General features: G+C 45.9%; 1 protein-coding gene across 1 annotated transcript; it reads right to left on the bottom strand.

Moving 5' to 3' along the window:
• Positions 1 to 145: 145 nt before the first annotated feature.
• LOC106555962 (uncharacterized) lies at positions 146 to 19,659 on the bottom strand. The gene is given in 6 exon segments (XM_087711595.1): positions 146 to 2,469; positions 8,322 to 8,393; positions 8,395 to 10,098; positions 16,563 to 16,692; positions 18,773 to 18,862; positions 19,137 to 19,659. Coding segments are annotated over 6 exon segments (3,327 nt in total). The 5' UTR covers positions 19,554 to 19,659; the 3' UTR covers positions 146 to 1,555.
• Positions 19,660 to 22,695: the final 3,036 nt, after the last annotated feature.

The following is a 22,695-nucleotide window of genomic DNA, read 5'->3' as shown; positions in this document are numbered from 1 at the left end:
GAGGACCCAGATTGATTGGGGGTAATATGCTGACTCTGTAAAACTGCTTAGACCTGGCTGTAAAGCACTATAGGTCTAAGTGCTATTGCTATTGTCATAAAAATATCCTGATAAAAAAACAAAGGGAAACCACAATCAATATATCTTACTTTAAGATCAGAGGTTTATTGTTTCATGAGCAATTTGGAACATGAATAGCCAACATAGCAATGCAATTGCACAACAAAATTTACATTTTGAAACCATTGCAATGGGTTCCAATGGCAGATAGCAAGTCCTACAAGGACTGCTATTGGGCGAATGACAACTGTCTCATTCAAGCCACACTTCTTATACTTCTTTTTTACTGACCTACGCATTCCATAGTTTCACTTCCTTGTTCTTTCTTACTTTCTTACTCATTGTCACTGACTGTCACGCTCTGCAAATATATCCGTGTACATTTGAAGCTCTCAGCTATTTGTTACTTTCAGTTCCTCATTTCCCACCATCTCATTCTTCATGTTCTAAATATATCCATTTCAAATACAAACTTTGCAGAAAATGCAGACACAAGTCAGCACCAGGGACGTGCAGTCAGGGGAGGCATGGGAGGCAGGGCCTCACCGGTGTCATGAGGAAAAGAATATTTAAAATAATTAAAAAGGCTAAGGTAGTTGCTGCCAGACTCCAGAGTCACAGTGACTCTGAGTCTGCTTAGTGCTAACTGCAGGGGGAGGCAAGAGAACTATGGGCCTCCTTTGCATAAGGAATTTTTCGCCTTTTAACCCTTGCTCAGAGTTAAGCAAGGGTTAAAAGGTGAACAATTCCTTATGCAAAGGAGGCACGTGATTCTCCTGCCTCCTGATCTGGGAGCAGCAAATCGTGCTTAAGTAAGTTGCTTTTTTATTTAATTTTTTACATTTTCATCATGGCAGGCGGACAAGAGGAGAGTTGAAATCCACAGCTGGAAAAGGTATGTGGATCGGACGGAGGGAGGGGGGGGGATTCAAAATTATTGTAATTTAATTTGTAATTTTTTATTGTGAGGAATTTTTGTGTGCGTGTGTTTCTTTCTTCACAGCAGTGGGGTCGGAGGAGGCGGGGGGCGAGGCGCGGCAGGGACGTTCTCGCCGCTGTGTCCAACAGGCCAGGCATCTCGCATTTATGTCCGCCATAAACGCATGACGCCTGGCCTGTTGGACCCAGCAGTGGCAGGCTGGTGCTTGCTTTCTTTTGCCAGGCCCCTCGCACCCGCGTCCAGCCCGCTGGAGCTTGCCGCACCGGGGGAGGAATGGGCTGGGTGGGCTGGCTGGCTGGGGAGGGGGGAATCATGGCCACTTTATGGCGGACACGGTGGTAGGGCTTTAAAGTGGCGGCAGGGCCCTGGCGGCAGGGCTTTAAAGTCCCAGCGCCGTGTCCACCATAGAGCAGGGCTTTCGCGCAAGCCTCACCGGCCATGAAGCTCACTGCACATCACTGGTCAGCACATTAGAAATATATCTGGTACATTTTGCAATTATGTTAGTTTAAAACTGTGGTTCAGTGAGTCCCGTAAACTCACTCTTTAAGCAAATTACCTGCAACTTTCCAATAGATAAAGCTTTCTTCTCACAGTATCTACTTTCTCCCGAGTGTGAATCCTTTTATGAGAAGTAAGATTACCATTCTGAGCAAAACTCTTTCCACATTGCATGCATTTATATGGCTTCTCTCCTGTGTGGACTCTGTTATGAGCAGTAAGATTACTATTCTGAGCAAAGCTCTTTCCACACTCCATGCATTTAAATGGTTTCTCTTCTGAGTGGATCTTTTTATGGGAAGCAAGATAACTGCGTTGAGCAAAGGTCTTTCCACACTCCAAGCATTTATATGGTTTCTCTCCTGTGTGGAGACTTTTGTGGATATTAAGATTATAGTTACGACTAAAGGTTATACCACACTGCATGCATTTATATGGTTTCTCTTCTGAGTGGATCTTTTTATGGGAAGCAAGATAACTGCGTTGAGCAAAGGTCTTTCCACACTCCAAGCATTTATATGGTTTCTCTCCTGTGTGGAGACTTTTGTGGATATTAAGATCATAGTTACGACTAAAGGTTTTACCACACTCCATGCATTTATATGGCTTTTCCCCTGTGTGGATCACATGATGTGAAGTAAGACTACTTTCTCTAATAAATGGTTTTCCACACTCCATGCACTTATATGGTTTCTCTCCCGTATGCCTCTTTTTGTGGATAGTAAGTCCATTGCTATGAATAAAGATTCTCCCATACTCCATGCTTTTAAATGGTTTCTTTTTTGCTACTTGGAGGCACTGGGCTGCTTGGGCTACAGGTGCTTCTGAACATTGTTTCTCCCCAGTGTGAATCCCTTCATGGGAAGTACGTTGCCTGCTTGTTCTACAATGTTTTTCAGATTCCAAACATTCATTAGGGTTCTTTTGGAATAATTCACAGGAATCTTGATTCTCCTGCCCGTTATTACCTTCAAAGGAAAAGATAAATGAAAATGATAACAAGTTAGAAACAGATCAAACTATAGAAAGTCAACAGATTTTCTTCTGAATTTTTTCGAAATTCCATTCGGTTGTATATTTGCATGACTATAGTGCTGTGATAAAGACATGATTTCTATATTCATGAGTCATAAAACTTTGAAAATACCTAGAAAATATCTCTTTCTTTTCAATTATCTATATATATGCAAATCTCACTCAAAGTCAGTTTTGAGTTAAGGAATAATCAAGGGAAATATCCAAGAAGGAATTAGGAGAAAACTTAAGATTTATTGGAGTGGGTTAATTTCAGTAGAGACCTGTGAGAACTAAAACAATTTTGAAACAAGCCCCTTCCCCGGTGTACCTTGGAGCAGCTTCTCTGTGGCATGGACTACAAAAAGATAGTAGACTCACTATCTTCTTGTGGTAAGTCAACTGCTCAGAGCAAAGGTCTTTCCACACTCCATGCATTTATATAGTTTCTGTCCATTCTGGATCTTTTTCCTTGCAGAGAACAGAGGCCAAACCTTATTTAGTGCAAGATGTGAGACCAGTAGTGCAAGATCTCAGGCTACTGATCTCACATGATCTCGCACTGCAGGATTTTAGGTCTGGGTTTTTTTGGTAACTGAGAACTGCACAAGATCCCAGGCAAAATTATTTGGAAACGAAGAGGCCTTCCCTTCGTTTGCAAAGCATTTTGCCCTGGATCACATGCAGGCCTTGGTTAGCAGAGAACAGAAGCCTAAAGTACTGTAGTACAAGATTACGTGAGAACAATAGTGTCAGCACTCCTTCACTGAGTAATTAGGAAAGAAAACCACAAGACTCCATTGATAGAAATCAAGTGTACTTTTACTAATTATAAATGATCAGAAGCGTAGCAAAGCGAAGACTGATTATTTAGGCACGAAAGCGAGTGATATATAAAATAACCCATTCCCGACCCCTTGGCATCCCAGTTGCAGTCCAATCATAATTCTCCCAATTGTCAGGTGTGAGATAACTTCGAAAGGCACCACCAAGATGGAATGTCGGTGTCGTTGGCCTTGGCGGGAACCTCCGCATGCGCAGTCCGACAGGCAGCAGAACTCCAGAACCTTCCTCCAGCACAATTAGTAAATCCCTCCCAAATACCATGCCCCCCCTCCCCGTTTCAATGGCAGCCGAAGCAGCAGCAAAGCAGAGGCTGACAAATAGCACAAGATCTCATTTATTTCTCACAACTTTAGGCCTCTGTTTTCTGCAAATGGACCAAAGCAGGCAAAGGAATTGATGGCTGGCCACATCGTTACACGGTAAGACCCAACAGGGTGGGAAGGGGGAATAGGAAACACAGCTTGTGTCTTGCGATTGTTGCGAACTCCAGTCTTAAGTGGAAGAAGATGGGACACTTGCAGGGAAGCCACAATCAGGGAAATCAGGATTACATCAGGGCACTTAGGGCAGCAAAAAGATCTCATATTGCCACCTTGGTTGCGTCCGCTGAGTCCCGCCCAGCCGCCCTGTTTAGGATAACCCGTTCCCTCCTAAATAGGAGGGATACGGGGGAACCCTTGCAGGGTAGAGCTGAGGATTATGCCCAATTCTTAGCGGACAAAGTTGCTCGGTTTCGGTCGGACTTGGACTCCACCGCAGCAGATCCAGCCGGGACACAAGAGGATCACTTGGCAAACCATCTCTGGGTTGAGTTTCAGGATGTTGCCTCTGGGGATGTGGACAAGGGCATTCGAGCTGTGAGTGCCTCCACCTGCATTCTGGACCCGTGTCCCTCCTGGCTGGTTGCCAACAGCAGTGAGGTGACACGTGGCTGGATCCAGGCGGTCGTAACCGCCTCCCTTCGGGAGGGGCACTTCCCCGCCGCACTAAAAACGGCGGTGGTGAGACCCCTCCTGAAGAAACCATCCTTGGATCCAGCCATTTTAAATAACTACCGTCCTGTCTCCAACCTTCCCTTTGTTGGGAAGGTTGTTGAGAAGGTGGTGGCCTTCCAGCTTCAACGGGCCTTGGATGAAGCTAGCTACCTCGACCCCTTCCAGTCCGGCTTCAGACCTGGTTACAGCACAGAAACCGCTTTGGTCGCATTGACCGATGATCTCTGGAGGGCCAGAGATGGAGGCCATGCGTCCATCCTGGTTCTCCTTGAACTCTCGGCGGCTTTTGATACCATCGACCATGGTATCCTTCTGCGACGACTGCGGGAGGTGGGGGTGGGAGGCACTGTTTTGCAGTGGTTCTCCTCCTACCTCTCAGACAGGTCGCAGTCGGTGTTGGTAGGGGGGCAGAGATCGTCCCTGAGGCCCCTAAAATATGGGGTGCCGCAGGGCTCGGTCTTATCCCCCCTACTATTTAACATATACATGAAACCGCTGGGCGAGATCATTCGGAGGCACGGGATAAAATACCATCAATATGCGGACGATACGCAATTGTATCTGTCCGCCCCGTGCCAACTCAATGAAGCGGTGGATGTGATGAACCGGGGTCTGGAGGCCGTTAGGAACTGGATGAGCGCTAACAAACTGGTACTCAACCCGGACAAGACCGAGTGGCTGTTGTGTTTCCCTCCCAACAATTTGGCTAATGTTCCATCTATCAGGCTGGGGGGTCAAATTTTATACCCCTCAGATAGGGTTCGTAACTTAGGAGTCCTCCTGGATCCACAGCTGACTCTCGATCATCACCTGTCGGCTGTGACCAGGGGGGCATTTGCCCAGGTTCGCCTGGTCCGCCAGTTACGACCCTACCTGAATCGGGAGGCTCTCACAACAGTCACTCGAGCCCTTGTGATCTCTAGGCTGGAATACTGCAATGTGCTCTACATGGGGTTGCCCCTGAAGTGCATCCGGCGACTGCAGTTAGTCCAGAATGCAGCCGCGCGAGTGATAGTGGGCGCACCGCGGTTCGCCCACGTTACACCCATCCTCCGCGAGCTGCACTGGCTACCTGTCGATTTCCGGGTGCGCTTCAGGGTACTGATGACCACCTTTAAAGCACTCCATGGTAGTGGATCTGGGTACTTGAGAGACCGCCTTCTGCCGATTACCTCCCTCCGACCGATTAGATCGCACAGACTGGGCCTCCTCCGAATTCCATCCGCCAGTCAATGTCGACTGGCGATTACACGGAGGAGAGCCTTTCCTGTTGCAGCTCCGACCCTGTGGAACAATCTCCCCGTCGAGATACGCACCCTCACCACCGTCCAGGCCTTCCGCGCAGCCCTCAAGACCTGGCTCTCCCAACAGGCCTGGGGATAAGTCCTTAATTTGCCCCACCCGAGTGTTGAATGTAGAATGCATGTTGTGTTTTTACTACTTATCTTGTTTTTATATCGTTTATTGTGTATTGTACCCCCTCCCTAATGGTTGTAAGCCGCCCTGAGTCCCCTCAGGGAAAAGGGCGGCCTATAAATTTTAATAAAATACCTAGAAAAAAAATACCTAGAAATGATTTTTATGCATTTATTTTTTTTTATTTCTTGAATTCAATACATACAGGTGCCCTATTCAAATTATTCAGCCTGACATTGAAGGAGGGAAGCAGAAAGGGCAGAGACCCCTCCAGTCTCTCCTGATGAACATTGCGGGTGACCCACCTCTTGTGCGCGCAGAAAAGTTCTGAATGAAAAAGAAAAAATAAAACCAGTTCCAAAGTGGAGGAAAAGCTGAGTTCAATCTCACTTGCTCATAGTTCATTCAGTCTTTTAAACTTTCTCAGGTCGGTGAAAGGAGGACTTAGATTGCTGGGGACAATATGCTGACTTTGTAAACTGCTGAGTTGGACTATGGACTGCCAAGCAGTATTTGAAAAACTGAAAAAAAACCTCTTTTCAGTTGAACCTGTATTAAAACACCCAGACCCAGAGAAACCAGTTGTAATCCAGGCTGATGCCAGTGATGTGGCAGTTGGTGCTGTTTTATCCAAAAGAGCGAAGAAGACAAATTACAACCATGTCCACACACCTCTAGGAAGTTAACTGAAACTGAACAGAGATGGGCAATATGGGAAAAGGAGCGTTTTGCAGTTAGGTGGGCACAGAGGCATAGAATCAAATTCACATTAAATATTAATACTTTATAAAGCCTTAGCAAGACCACACTTGGAATACTGTATCCAGTTTTGGACATTACATTACAAAAGCCAGTGGCTGATCCTTCAGGATCATGGAGAGAGATTGCCATGGATTTCATTGTTTAAAGTTTTTTATTTTTTTATAAATGCTCCTCCCAGGAGCATTTAGGAAGTGGTCCGACCATGACAGGGGCAAGATCTCACTACCCCTCAAACCAAGATCACAACTCCACTGCTCTGAGAGAAATACGAGGTCGAGCGTATGACCCGCTAAGTGAGTCGGGCCCCGAATTACTTGGGTCAAGCCCATGGCTGTCATGGAAGCCATGAACTCCTGTGCTCCATCAGAGTGCTCACCGAGCGAAGGCAGATTGAAGTCCCCCAGCACCATAAGCCTGGGGAACTCAACTGCTAGCTCGGCTACTGACTCGAGAAGCGAGGGGAGAGCTGTTGTCACACTGTTGGGAGGCAGATACGTTAACAACAAGCCCACTTGACCCACAAGGTCCAACTTCACCAGCAAGGACTCACTCCCGACAAGCTCCGGAGCAGGGATCCTGCGAGGAACTAAGGACTCACGGATAACAATGGCCACTCCTCCACCCCTTCCCTGGGGTCGTGGCTGATGAAGCACCTGAAAACCCTCTGGGCACATTTCAGTGAGGGGGACTCCTCCCTCCGGGCCCAGCCAGGTTTCAGTAATACATGGCAGGTCTGCCCTCTCGTCTAATATTAGGTCCCGGACGAGGGGAGCCTTGTGAACCACAGACCTGGCATTTAGCAACAACAGCCTGAGATCAGGGTCCTGACTACTCACGCCATCTGGCCTTGGAGTGGAACTAATAGGGCCGGAAGGAGGGATCTCTGTGACATAGGGAACCCTCCTTCCCCGGTAATGGCTCGCCCTAAAGTTCCCGCCATATCTGCCCCTCCCTGTTATGACCCCAATGTTCCGGCCCACTCCCGCGTCTATGGTCCCTCCCCCCTGCCCCCTGGCCACCGAGTTCACCGGCAGGGCCTTCAACACAGACATCCTAAGGACAGGATTAGGCCTAGCCCCCCCTGACACTTCTGCAAAGCACTCAGTGCAGGAGGTACCCGGCTGTGGTCCCGGCCTACTCACACATACACACACATACAATCAGTCAATCCCCACAAACAAGTTAAAAACAATGGAACAGCAATATCATCAATAAAAAGTGGGAACATTCAATCAACCACAGTCATACCAAACACTCCCCATATAATTTAAAATTATAAAAGCTGCGCAGAAGAGCGAAATTTGCTCAAAATTGGTCCGATATAGAAAAGGAAAATTGATGTCCAGGTCCTCCCTCGCAAGGGGCCCAAGGTCCAAAACAGTTGGGAGAACAGTATGGTAGAAACAACTGGAGGAGACACACTTCCCAAACGCATCCTTCTCGTCCAATGCCCTCTCTAATATTTCATGTGAATTTGATTCTATGCCTGTTTATACAACCAAACATTGTATTAGCTTTTTTGGCTGCTGCCGCACAGAGATGACTCATGTTCAAGTGATCATCATTCAGACTTCCAAGGTCCCTCTCACAGTTACGATTTTTGAGCCAGGTTTCATGTAATCTGTTTTTCTGCCCAGGGGTAAAACTTTACTTTTCTACACATTAAATTTCACTTTGTTAGATTCATCCTTTTCTCATATGGATCAGAAAGGAACAATATCCATACACATAAAAATCTATAGACATGGTGGGTCAGAAGTTAAAATGCAGTACTACAAGCTAATTACCAACAGCTCGTGATTGATTCAGCCTATAATGAGGACCCAGATTTCTTGGGACAATATGCTGACTTTGTAAACTGTTCAAATACTGCTATAAAGCTTTGTGGCGTGGTTGATAAGTCTGAAGTGGAATTGCTATTGTTAGATACTTTCTCCCGAGCGTGGATCCTTTTATGAGCAGTAAGATTACCATTCTGAGCAAAGGTCTTTCCACATTCCATGCATTTGTATGGCTTCTCTCCTGTGTGGATTCTGTTATGAGAAGTTAGAGCATTGCTCTTAGTAAATGTCTTTCCACACTCCATGCATTTAAATGGTTTCTCTTCTGAGTGGATCTTTTTATGGGAAGCAAGATAACGGCTTTGAGCAAAGGTCTTTCCGCACTCCGTGCATTTAAATGTCTTCTCCCTTGTGTGGATCATCTTATGGGAAATAAGATTACATGTTCGAGCAAAGGTCTTTCCACACTCCATACATTTATATGGCTTCTCCCCTGTGTGGATCACATGATGGGAAATAAGACTACTTTTTTGAGTAAAGGTTTCTCCACACTCTATACATTTATATGGCTTCTCCCCTGTGTGTATCATCTTATGGGAAATAAGATGACAACGTTGAGCAAAGGTCTTTCCACAATCCATGCATTTAAATGGCTTTTCCCCTGTGTGAATCTTTTTGTGGATAGCAAGTCTATTGCTCAGAGCAAAGGTTTTTCCACACTCCATGCATTTATATGGTTTCTCCCCAGTGTGGATCCTTTTGTGGCTTCTAAGTACACTGCTCAAAGCAAAGGTCTTTCCACACTCCATGCATTTAAATGGCTTTTCCCCTGTGTGGTTCTTTTTGTGGATAGTAAGTTCATTGCTACGAGTAAAGGTTTTCCCACACTGCATGCATTTATATGGTTTCTCTCCCATGTGTCTCTTTTTGTGGATAGTAAGTTCATAGATACGAGTAAAGGTTTTACCACATTGCATGCATTCAAATGGTTTCTCCCCTGTGTGGATCATTTTATGGGAAATAAGATGACCACGCTGAGCAAAGGTCTTTCCACACTCCATGCATTTAAATGGCTTTTGCCCTGTGTGGATCATTTTGTGGTACCTAAGTCCATTGCTATGAGTAAAGGTTTTCCCACACTCCATGCATTTATATGGTTTTTCTCCTGTGTGGATCATTTTGTGGATTCTAAGTCCATTGCTACGAGTAAAGGTTTTCCCACACTCCATACATTTATATGGTTTTTCTCCTGTGTGGATAATTTTATGGATGATAAGATTACCGCCACTACTGAACCTGTTACCATACTCTCTGCATTTGTATAGCTCCTTCACAGTATGAATCCTTTCATCTGAAGTAAGTTGCTTGCTTGTTCTAAAATGTTTTCCAGATTCTAAACATTTATAAGGGTCCTTTTTTGTGTGAATCAGTTTTTGAGATGTAAGGATGTTATTTCCAAGAGGATGAATGAATGTCCCATTGTAATTTTTTCCATTGTGTCTTATAGCATCTTCTCCTTTGTTTTGGGTTAAATAGTGTTCGCTTACATGTAATTTATCTTTGATTAGCTTCACACTTTTCCCAATAATTTTTTTCCTTATTTTCTCTTCTTGGGTAAGAAAGTCTTGCATCGGAGCATCAGTAGAAGGTAATCTTTCATTATTCCTATTATTTCTCTCATGGCTTTCTAATTCCATTCGAATTCCAAATGTCTCCGTTCCATCTTTAGCATTGGTCATTTGGAACAGTTCACAGGTATCTTGATTCTCCTTCCCATTATTACCTTCAAAGCAAAAGAGAAATGAAAACGATAACAAAGTTAGAGAAAAAGATCAAACTGTAGAAAGTAAAAAAAAATTCTTCTGAATTTTTCCAAAATTCCATTATGTTTATTTTGCATGTCTACAGTGGTGTGACATAGACGTGGTGATTTCTACATTCATGATTCATGAAATCCTTGAAAATATCTAGAAAATATGTCAGCCCTGGAAGCCATTTTTTCTTTGAAGCTTCAGAGCTGCCACATTTAGTGCCTGGGAAAATGGGAGAGTGGAGTTACAAGCAGTTGGTGGAGAATTAGCCATAACATCATTCCATACACTCGGCTGTAACTGGATGAGAGTGATTCCAGTTCACTCTCCAGGGGTTGTCTCCAGTAGGCATGGTGAAATGATTGGGCCATTTGATAGACTTCTGGGTGCAGGGGATGGATTTTTGACTTTCTTTTGGGTGGGGACAAACCTGGAACTTTCAGATTCGGGTTTCTCCCAGATGTGCCAATATGACATCTCTAGTAAAATGAAACTTTGAGGAATTGATAGCCTTGGAGTCTTCCTTTGTTTGGAGTGTTACTTGGAACGCTGATATTAATCAAATCTCCTTTAAAAACTTTAACAAGCTCCCCGAATGCCGGGCCGCTGTCCAGGGTCCTGAGCCCTGAGAGCCGACCCGTTACTTGGGCGGTGTGAATAGTCAGGGAAGATGGAGCAGATGGATTCTGGCTCAGCCTACCTTCACCTTCCCAGATAAGAGTGTGATGACGGCATCTTTCCACTCCGCCTGGGATGAAGTACGACCCTGCCTCCCCCAGCAGGTCCAATACACCAAAGTGTTAGCTCCTGCTTGAACCAGACTGCCGCAGCAACTGGAGCCGTCGGGCTTGGCAAAACCAGCCAGTCTCATCAGCCAGTCTTCATGCTGCCATCAGCCAAACTGATACCCCTTGCTGGGTTTTCAACCCCGGCCGGGGGTAGATGCAGTGCTAGTGGGTGCTGGCCGCAAAACTGCAGCCAACATTGGCTCTGCCGGCCACAACCCCTGCAGGTCCGTCATTGGCTCCAATGACTGCACCCACTGCCGCACTGCCACCAAGGTTCATGGCAACTTTTGATGGAACCCTGTGGAAGTTGGCATGCTTCTTCAATTGGATCTGGGTGTCAAGCCTGAATTTTGTTAGATTGTGGGTTTGGTTGTATCCAGGTTATTCATATGAATTCAGTTTGTCACATTTGGGAGCTGAAAGGGGGGAGAACTGGGGGGAGTTTCAGCCAAACAACAGAACTGGCCAATGAGCCAGCCTTGTTCCAACAGCTGGCTGGTCAGAGGAAGTCGCCAAGCAACCAGTTCTCATCCCAGTTGGACAATCTGACATTGTTTTGAAAAATTGAGAAAATCCTATTTGTAGTCACATGGAAAGCCCAGGAACTTTCAGTACTGGCTTTCCGCTAGTTAGTGCCAAAATGGTGTATCTAAATAAATTTGTTCTTTGAGGAAATGGAATGTCTCGGAGTTCATTTTATGATGGATGCATTATTTGAAACCTAACACTGGGCTTACATCGACCATTATGGAGACCAGTACCAAACTGCCCACGACCTGATCTCAGCCATCGGTGATGGGATAAACGAAGGAGAAGAGGCATTATGGACCGGCCAGCTATACGATGAGGGTGCTGCCGATGCTGATTTTCATCCAATTGCTCTGGGGCAGATTTGGGGACACAGACGGTAGGCAGGGGACTGAGACACAAATCAAGACTATGAAGCAGGCAGGCTGCTCCCCTAAAGAGTTTGTCTGGGAGTTCTGGAGAATAGCTGGGAAACTTAGGCACTGGCCTGAATCACTCCTCGTTCATTATTTTAAGGAAGCCACAGACCCAGAACTTAGAAAGGCTTGTGACATCAGGGGGGTGCCAGACTGACTGCAGGATTGGTATACTATAGTTGTGACAATGGATCGAGAAATCAATCCCCATCTGAAGCCCATTCAGGAGATACTGCCCAGGAGAGTCCTATGGCACTGAGCCCTGGCGAAGCCAGCACAGCTGCCACCTTCCAAGCGGGCAACAATGGTAAAGTGCTTCAGATATGGCCAACTGGCACACCAGGCATCTGAGTGCCAAGCTCCCACCCCGGTTCTTCAGCCCCGGCCTCCCTCAGAAACATGGGGAAGGCGATTCCTCCTTCCACAGATGAAGGAGAGAAACCTCCAGCCAGAGACCCTCCTCCCAGGGCCTCCAGCAGAAGCAGCGGTGAAGACAACCCAATGGTAAGTGAAGCCATTTGCCCCTTGGCTGCCAAAGTCATAGTAGTGCCAGAAACCGAGGAACAGGGTAACGTTGAGGCCATGATAGACACCAGTTGCACCAGGTGTCTGATCAGTCTCCCGATCATCAAGCAGCTAGGAACAAAGATGACGTCCCTAGTTCACCCCATACGCTTCGAGCAAGTAGATGGGACCCTGCTAGCCACCAAACTCATTAGACTGGAAATGGGATGTAACCAAGAGCTCATCTGATTTGTAGTAGCCCCCAAGATAACTGAATCGGTCATATTGGGACATGCTTGCTAGACAAGTGGGGCCCAACCATCACGTGGGAAGACGGCTACCATAAAATAAAGATAGGCATCAGCCCCTTACCACCAAACAGCTGCCAACAGATGAAAAGCCCCAGGTCCCCAGAGAGTACCAGGACTGGCCAACAGGTTTAGTGAGGAAGACTACAATGTCCTCCCTGCTCATCACCCAACTGACTGCGTGATCCAGTTCAAGCCAGGAGCTAAACTTCCAAAACCAAAGATCTATGACCCAAAGTGAAATGGCCAAACTGAAGGAATACATTGATGCCAATCTAGCCAGGGGTTTCATTCAACTGGCAAATGCCACAGTAGCAGGCCCTGTGCTATTTAAAGAGAAGATGGGGGGGGGGGGATGAGGATTTGTGTGGATTTTCACGGAATTAATGCTATGTGCGTGGAGAACACCTTATCCCAGTGTTGGCAAATCTTTTTAGACATTGAACGGCAATGGGCAATTTGGGAGAAAGAAGCCTTCAGAGTTTGCTGGGCGCTCCTCTCTTGGAGACACTTCCTAAAAGGAGCCAAGGTGCCTTTTGAGGTCTGGACTGACCATAAGAACCTCAAAGCCTTAAAAATGCCCCACTTTCCCTCAAACAAGACCACTGGGCACAATACTTTCGACGATTTAATTTTGAGCTCAAATACATCCCAGGGGGAAAGAACCTGTTGGCCAATGCACTATCAAGGAAACCCCAATTCGATAGCCAGCGAGAAAAAATAATCCACACCATCATTCCCACCCTGCAAAGTGTGGCGCAAGCCATTACCAGGGGCCAGGCCAGATGCAGAGACATGCCCTCAGAGGAGAAACTGACAGCTGAACTAAAAGCGGCATTTCTAACAGATCAATGGTTTGCTGAGATTCAAGAGATTTTAACCATGAGAGAAGGACTAGCGTGGAAAGGATCCAAGCTCTATGTCCCCAGCGGGCTTGAAACTGCAAGTCCTACAATGTAGCCATGATTCGCAGCTGGCCGGTCACTTTGGATTCCTAAAGACTCTCCACCTGGCTCAGAGGCATTTTTGGTGGCCAAAGATGAAGGCAGATGTGGAAGACTACATGAAGAGTTGAGCTACTTGTGCTACTATAAACATGAGACCAAGGAAACCTCCTGGGCTGCTCCAACTAGTAGCTGAGCTCAGCCAAATCTGGGAAGATATTGCCATGGACTTTATAGTAAAACTCCCAGAGAGTAGGGGAAACACCGTGATCTGGATTGTCATTGATCTGTTCTCTAAGCAAACCCACTTTACTGCTTGTTCAGGACTGCTATCAGCCAAAAAGCTGGCCAAGATGTTAATCAAACAGATCTACTGGCTACACGGAGTGCCACAATGAGTGATTTCAGACAGGAGAGTCCAATTCACTGCAAATTTTGGAGAGAGTTCCTGGGGTCCATTGGATCATCCCAAGGACTTTGCTCGGCTTTTCATCCAAGTACGAACGGCGCCACGGAACATGCCAATGCAATGATGGAACAATACATCAAATTTTACGTGGATTACCAGCAAAAGAACTGGACAGACCTACTACCTTTCACGGAAGTGGCTTACAACAATGCTGTGCACAGCAGCACGGGACTGACCCCTTTCTAGATCACCACCGACATGGAGTTTGTCCCCATGTTTGAACTGCCAAGAGAACAACCCTCTTCCATGATCCTAGATGAATGGAGGAGCCATTAAAGAAGGGTTGGGAAAACACCAAAAACACATCAGTTCAAGCTTAATACCGCAGAAGCAGCTCCTCCCAAACCAATTGTTGTACAGGGTGAAACCCATTATGAAGTAAAAAAAAATTGGATTATAGACTACATAGAGGTAGATTACAATATCTGGTTCATTGGAAAGGATACCCTTTATCAGAAGCTACATGGGTTAAGAGTTGGGATATAAACACTGATACTATGGTGCATGGCTCCTCAAATTACGGCCTATGGGCCACATGCATTTATAACTTTTGGAGGCAAGCTGTTCCACTAATTAATTGTTGTAACTGTCAGGAAATTTCTCCTTAGTTCTAAGTTGCTCCTTGATTAGTTTCCACCCATTGCTTCTTGTTCTACCCTCAGGTGCTTTGGAGAATAGATGACTCCCACTTCTTTGTGACAACCCCTGAGATATTCGAACACTACTATTGTCAACTTGTAAAGTGTTGCCATGACTACTATCAAGTGGCATAGAGAAGGGAGGAAAATTCCATGCATACTTTTGGCTAGAATCAGGTCTCATATTCTTGCAGCTGCGCATATCCATAACCTGCCGTAGCATCCTGTTGGTGAATGTGAGTTATGACCAAGGGAGAGGGGAGGGGACACAGGGGTAAAGTTCAGACGCCATTAAGTGTAAATCAGTTTTGGCTCAGCAGGAGTACACCCCAGAATGTTGATCCTAATAAATGAATTACTTTTGAACTTTGTCTCGAGGCTCGTAAATTAATTAGGTCATTTTCTGGGAACTTCAGAACTATCATATCGCACTTTTCTTTTCATTAAACTAGACATAATGCCCAGTTCCTCCAACCGTTCTTCATATGTTTTAGCCTCCAGTTCCCTAATCATTTTGGTTGCTCTTCTCTACACTCCTTCCAGAGTCTCAACATCTTTTTTACATCGTGGCAACCAAAACTGATGTAGTATTCCAGGTGTGGCCTTACCAGGCATTATAATATGGCATTAACACTTCTGGGCCTAAAACAGAGCCTTGGGCTACCCCATTGAATACTTCGCTCCGTGTACATGCAGTTCCATTGATGACTACATGTTGAATGTGGTTGATCAGCCAGTTACAAATCCATCTGGTGGGGATCCGAGCAAGTCTTTGGAAATGAAAAGGCTTCTCTCTATTTCCAAAGCCTTTTGCCTCGGATCTTGTGCAGGCCTTGGTTAGAAGAGATCAGAGGCCGAACATACCATAGTGCAAGATAACACAAGACCAGTAATGCAAGATTTCACACTACTGATCTCACCTGACCTTTTACTACTTTAGCCCTATCTTTTCTGCAAATGCACCAAAGCAGGCAAAGGAACTGATGGCTCTCTACATCATCACAGAGTAAGTCTTCGTAAGGTGGGATGGGGGAATAGGTAGGGCGAATGTTGCAGCGCCTCTACTGTCATTAGTAAACTGTGGATAGCAATAGCAATAGCAGTAGACTTATATACCGCTTCATAGGGCTTTCAGCCCTCTCTAAGCGGTTTACAGAGAGTCAGCATATTGCCCCCAACAATCTGGGTCCTCATTTTACCCACCTCGGAAAGATGGAAGGCTGAGTCAACCCTGAGCCGGTGAGATTTGAACCGCTGAACTGCTGATCTAGCAGTAGCCTGCAGTGCTGCATTTAACCACTGCGCCACCTTGGCTCTTGGCCATCGTGCTGCAACATTTGTAATTTCAGGACTGGGTATAAAGCAGAGGGGGTGGGGGATCATAGCTTCGAATGCTCATTAATGAACTGTCATAACTCGGGGATCACCTGTACCCTAGGAAGCTCTGAGTCACACTTCATGAGGCCTTTGCTCTTCAATTGTATTAGGAGAATGCTCTTCCATGACCTGAGAGTGAAAGTTCTCACACAATTTGGGGAGATTTCAGAGGACAAATGACAACACATTCTTCTCACATGACCTCCAGAGCACACATAAAAACACACACTATTTTTCTCAGCCTCCACAGATAAGTTCAAAGAGGAATGGAAGAATACAGATAAGAAATGGGCCAAAAGCATCTAAGCAAAGAGACAGCGACTCTTTCCTTCCTTGGAGTACCAGAAGGCCAGATACTTTCCTTTTCCTTTCCAGGAGACGATATCTGATTCGTGATTTTTTAATAAAAAGTAGCTATAATCTGTCTTCTTGAACTCTATGATTAGGGACTAGAAAACTCTTACCCAGAGAGACCAGGTTCCTATGGTTTTCAAGCATGACTTCCGAATGCAGCGCTTTCTGGTCAGGATCCAGCTGAGACCATTCCTCCTCAGAGAAATACACAGCCACCTCCTCGAAAGACACAAGACTCTCCTGAACACGAAAAAAAGAACAGGTGGGTTTGCAAGATCTGTTGAACTTAATCAATGATTTGGACAAGGGGATAGAAGGGGAACTCATCAAATTTGCGGACAAGATCAAATTGATAGGAATAACAACACTCCAGAAAATAAACTCGAGATATAGAAGAGTCAACAGATTGAGCCCCATCTAAAATGAAAAACAACGTTGATTAATGTTATGATCTACATTTAGGAAGGAAAAACCAAATGCTTGGGCGTAGAATACATGAGTGGTGACTAACCTTTTTGTTGGCAAGAGGCCAAAGCATGAACGCACTACTCCAAAATGCAACCCCTCCCTCCCACACTCCAATATGGATTCCAGATTGGTGCAGCAAACCTTCCAGGTTTCCCAAAACGGGGTAGGGGTGCGCGTGCATGCAAACACCTAAAATGCAATGTGACCCCACCCGCAAATGAACCCCACCATGCATGTGCAAACGCATCCCATACATGCGTCATCGCCCTGCACATGCGTGGCAGAAACCAAAAAGCAGCTGCTGGCAGGAGGCGCATGCACATGCATGGTGGAGCTAGGCTCAGGCGACGGTGGGCATGCCCACAGAGAGGGCCCTGTGTGCCACCTGTTCCATAGGTGATACCTGGCTCAACATTAGTATGTACCACAGGGGTCTTGGAGTCCTAGTGGACAATCACTTAAACATGAGCCAGCAGTATGCTATAGGTGCCAAAAAACCCCACACAGAATCATAGGCTGCATTAAGAGTGGAACAGAATCAAGATCACATGAAGTGTTAGAACCACTTTGGTTGCCAGATGTAAAAAAAGATCTTGAGACTCTAGAAAGAATACAAAGAAGACCAACCAAAATAATTAGGGTCCTGGAGGCTAAAACATATGAAAAACGGTTGCTAGAATTAGGTATGTCTAGTTATTAGTGACATAATAGCAGTGTTGCAATATGTAAGGGCTGCCACAAAGGAGAACAGCCCTACCTGTTCTCCAAAGCACCTGAAGGCAGGACAAAAAGTAATGGATGGAAGCCAATCAAGGAGAGAAGTAACCTACAACTAAAGAGAAATTTCCTGACCGTGTGAACAATTCATCAGCGGAATGACTTGCCTCCAGAAGTTGTGCATTTTCCAATACTGTTTAATGTTTAAGACGAAATTGGACAGTCATTTATATGAAATGGTATAGGGCTTCCTGTCTGGGAAAGAGTTTGGACTAGAAGACCTCTGAGATCCCTACCAATTCTGTTATTCTTCTCCATTGTTCCTAAATTCCCAAAGCAAAGTTATGCACTAATTTAAGTGGCTGTGCTTCACACAAGTCCTAATTTTAGTTTTAAAAAATGGACAATTCTGAAAATTTGTTTGACTGAAGAAATATTTCGGGCAAGTTTGATTCTGCAGAACTTACATTGCTTCACAGTAACCCCACATCTGAATCAACTGATCTATCGCTCTGTCAATTATTTATTGATCTAGTAATCTGAGCCATTGGCTGAATGGGAAAAAAGAAAGAAGAGAAAATTCCCTGTGAAGGTTGTTTTTCAGCCTTTGCAAATTGGGAATGTTTGATCTCCTAATCCAGGAACAAATTAGAGGTTTGGAAATTATTTTGTAGCCCAAAATATTGTAATTACCTCCTCTATGTGGCCATTCACTTTCCATTTTAAAATTCCACTTTATTTTTTAATACGATTTGCTTATTTTTTAAGCTACCAGTTATAAACAAGGCTTTTTAAAAATAGTAATGTATTTATTTTTCATTAGCACTGCACAATTCCAAGCCAAAGAATGTCAAAACGAATGGGTCTCTAGCAGTTCTTGCCACTGTGATGTGTTTATTCCTAATTCTTGAAGGATTTTTTAAAAGATTCCTTCTTGTAAATGCAAAATTGATGAACAAGATAACCAGAGGAAGCTATGCTGGTTGAATCCGCTATTCTGCTGTCCGTGTTGTGGAAGAAAACAAAAATAATCCAGGCCAAACAAGAGGGGAAAATAGAAGGAGAGAGTATTCTGAACACTCACTTCACTTTCTGAAAGCAAGAATACAAATCTAATAACTTTTCCATTTCTTACTTGATTTGGATGTTCAACTGCTGTTAGCTCCTGAGAGGGATTTGATGGATTCTTCTTTCCCTCGGGATCTCTGATCTCCACAGTGCAGCACTTCCAATAGGAGGAAGGAAAAAAGAAGCAGAATTAATGTACTTCACACGAAATAAAATCATATGAAATGGAAAGTGGATTCCTATATTCAGAACACAACCTCAAAGCCCCCAATATCCATTAGTGTGGTTGAGTGAGAAAAGAATGGAACAATGTCCTACAAGAATTGGTGGAACATCGCCACATATTATGAATGCCAGAGAAGTTTGGGAAGGAGGGGTGAAGTATTAAAACATATTCTTTATTCCCTTTTGAGCTCCCTAAAGCCTCTCACCTGCAATTGGACCTTCCGCTCCTTCTGCTCCTCCGACTGGCTCAGGAGGAAGCCTTCTGCCAGGGCCACCGCCTGGGAGCTGGTCTCTGCTCCACACTCCCGCACCCAGCTCTCCATCTCTGGGGGCAGGATAGCCAGGAGCTGCTCCAGAACCACCAGGTCCAGCATCTGGGCTTTGGTGTGTCTTTCTGGTCTCAGCCATCGCCTACTAAAGTCATGGAGTCGGCTGCAAAGTCCTCGAGGACCCTCAGCTTCCTGGTATTGGGTGAAACCCAAGGACTGAACTTCGGAAGGGAGGATGGTTTCCTCCTCCAGGATCTTCTGCCCAATCCATGTCCAGAGCTTCCCCCGCTTCCCAGGCTGAGCAGCTGAAGGGCCTTTTCCACTTCCCTCCTTGGCAAAAGGTTGTGTCTCCATCCTTTCTCTGTCCTGCAGAGCAACTCCAGATGGGTCCAAGGACTCTGGTGGGTCTCCAGATGCCTTTTCCTTCAAGGGGCCATTTCTGGCGCCCCAGGACGGATCCCTGCAAGTTTTTTCTCTCCTTTTTCTTTTGCCCAAGAGAAACTTTTGGCTTGCAAAGATTTCAAAGGGATTCGAGTTTCTGTATCTGAGATAGAAAGAAAAAGAAAAGCCAAGAATTACAAAGTGGAGAATTCAGCCACTGAACAACCTTCACCCAACCTGCCCGGAGCCCCCAGTGGGTCATTCCAGCGCAGGGCAGGATGGGGCCCTCGAGGAGCTTAGTGCGAATCCTGCCTCCTCCCCGCCCGGCTTCTCTCCTCTCCTGCCGACCCGACTCCCCCCCCCCCCCACTCGGGCTCTTCCCTGGATCCCCTCCGCCTTCCCCGCTTCCCCTGCAGAGAGAGGGCGGCTTGGGAACATGGGACCCGAGATTTAAGCCGGAGGAGGGCGGGGTGCGGGTGTCTCCGTCCTCCGCCTCCATTTGCCCGGGAAGAGCCCCCAACTCACCCGGGCCACGTCTGGATCTCCTCCCGCAGCCTCTCCGCCTCCTGCGGAGCCCCAGGGGTTAAAGAGAGCGAGTGCGGCGTCCTAGAGCTGTAAGCGTTTGTGACGTCACTCCCTTCGCACCCTCCTCTGGAAAGCCCGCCGTGACCTTCGCCCTCCAGCGGGCCAATGGGGAAGCACGGGTATTTCACTTGTCTTGGCAGAGGCTGCCCCCTGGTGGCTTTGGCGCAAACTGGCAGGATTGTAGAAAGGGCGGGAAAGAGGAGCACGTCTGAGGGGAAGGGAGAGGGCGGGGATGATGGGCCTGGGAGTAGGAGTAGGAGGAAAGGACCTCTCGCAATGTCTCCCTGTCAGACAAAGGCTTCAACGTCTCCACAGGCGGCAATTTCTCCATCTTCCCCTCCTTTCTGTCCAGGAACTGTTTGTGGAGAATTTAAGAACTATCTCTCTGGAGGATTTGAAGTTGCCTCCCTCAAGAACAGCCGCCTTGAAGGCTGGGCAGATTGCAGAAGGCCTCAAAAGGGTCCAAATCCTGTCAGAGAGGGTGCTGTGAAATAAGACTACTTTTTTTAGCAAAGGGTTTTCCACACCATGCTTTTAGGTGGCGCAGTGGTTAAATGCAGCACTGCAGGCTACTTCAGCTGACTGCAGTTCTGCAGTTCGGCTGTTCAAATCTCACCGGCTCAAGGTTGACTCACCCTTCCATCCTTCCAAGGTGGGTAAAATGAGGACCCGGATTGTTGGGGGCAATATGCTGATTCTGTAAACCGCTTAGAGAGGGCTGAAAGCCCTATGAAGCGGTATATAAGTCTAACTGCTATTTTAAATGGTTTCTCTCCTGAGTGGATCCTTTTACGGGTGATAAGAGTCCTACCACTTCTGAAGCTCTCTCTGCATTTGCAATAGCTCCTCCCCAGTGTGGATCCTTTCACGGGAAGTAAGTTCTAAAAAGTTTTCCGGACTCCAAATATTCATTAGGGTCCTTTTTTGTGAGAATCGCTTTTTGAGATGTAGGGAAGTTATTTCCAAGAGAAAGAATGAATGTCCTGTTGTAGTTTTGTCTGTTGTGTCTTATAGCATTTTCTCTTCTTTTTTGGAAGGTGGTTGGAAGAAATGTCCTGGGTTCGGCTCCAAGTGGGGAATAAGACACTGGAGACTGCTTGGAAAGATCGTTTTAATGGTGGACAGGACCACTTGGCTTGAGTCCTGAACAGAAAAGGTGATCACATGCTTCAATGTTGGTGGAGAAGGAGAGAAGTGGGATTGAGATGCTGAGTCCCTGGTTTTATGTCCCCTCTGGCCTTTGATCTTGAGCTTGTATTCTGATTGGTTGTCAGACTCCCATGGGACCATGCAGGGGCAACTCTCTAGGCTGCGTTTTGAATCCAGGTTGGGTTGAATTCTCAGATGCCATGTGGTGAGTTGGGTAAAGGGCCAATATTATCATGCCTTAATCCCATCTCCCTGGAGTTGAAGGGGAGAACTCTTTATTATGTAAAGGGACTGGCTTGGCCTTTTTAATGGCCCATTGACAAAGTGGGTGGGGGCAGGAAGCTATTCTCTCTTCAAAACATGTCTCTTCCTTTTCACATCCAGGGAAATATAATATTCTGCCATTTCAATATTTCCTGGGATATTTCATTTTTCTGGGAGAGGACTGGGTGATAACTTTTCACAGGGTTAAATAGTATTCATTTCCAGGGCCTCCCTGGAAAACACAGTGTGTGTCTTGCGGTTGTTCAGAACTTTGGTCTTAAGTGGATGAAGATGGACACAGGCAAGGAAGCTGCCATTAGGGAAATGATTGATTTTTATTGATTTCTTTAATACACAGTTGTCCTTTTCAAATTAGTTCAGTCTCACCGGCTCATTGTTCATTCAGTCTTTTAATCTTTTAATATTTCCCTGGATGTGAAAATGGAGAAACATGAGAGAATAGCTCCCTGCAGCTTCCTGCCCCCACCCCCTTTGTCAATGAGCCATTAAAACGTGAGCTAGTCCACTTTATATAATAAAGAGTTCTCCCCTTCAGCTCCAGGTGATGGAATCAAGGCATGCTAGTACCAGCCTTTACCCAACTCCCCACATGGCATCTGAGAACTCAATCAAACCTGGATTCAAAACACAGCATAGAGAATTGCCCCTGCATGGCCCCATGGGAATCTGACAACCAATCAGAATACAAGCTCAAGATCAAAGGCCAGAGAGGGCATAAAACCAGGGGTCTCAGTCCCGCTTCTCTCCTTCTGCGCCAACATTGAAGCATGTGATCACCTTTTCTGTTCAGGACTCAAGCCATGTGGTACTGTCCACCATTAAACCATCTTTGCAAGCAGCCTCCATGTCTCCAGTGTCTTTTTCCCCACTTGGAGCCGAACCCAGAAGGACATTTCTTCCATCACTGTTTTAATCAAATGAATGAAAGAGACAAATTACAACCATGTCCCCACACCACTAGGAAGTTAACTGAAACTTATTTCATTATGCTGTTTCTTTAGTATAGTTGATGGGAGGGGGGAATAGACAGGAGTAGGATTGTGGAATGTATTGTTTTCATTTTTTTCTAGAAGACCAAGGTCATCTTTTCTCTCCG

The sequence above is a fragment of the Thamnophis sirtalis genome, unplaced genomic scaffold (genome assembly GCF_051295495.1).
Source record: "Thamnophis sirtalis isolate CommonGarterSnake01/CBP01778 unplaced genomic scaffold, rThaSir2_p1.2 scaffold_3, whole genome shotgun sequence".
Classification (NCBI taxonomy): domain Eukaryota; kingdom Metazoa; phylum Chordata; class Lepidosauria; order Squamata; family Natricidae; genus Thamnophis; species Thamnophis sirtalis.
The sequence above is the reverse complement of the archived record's forward strand: the minus strand, read 5'-3'. Positions and strand labels throughout refer to the sequence as shown.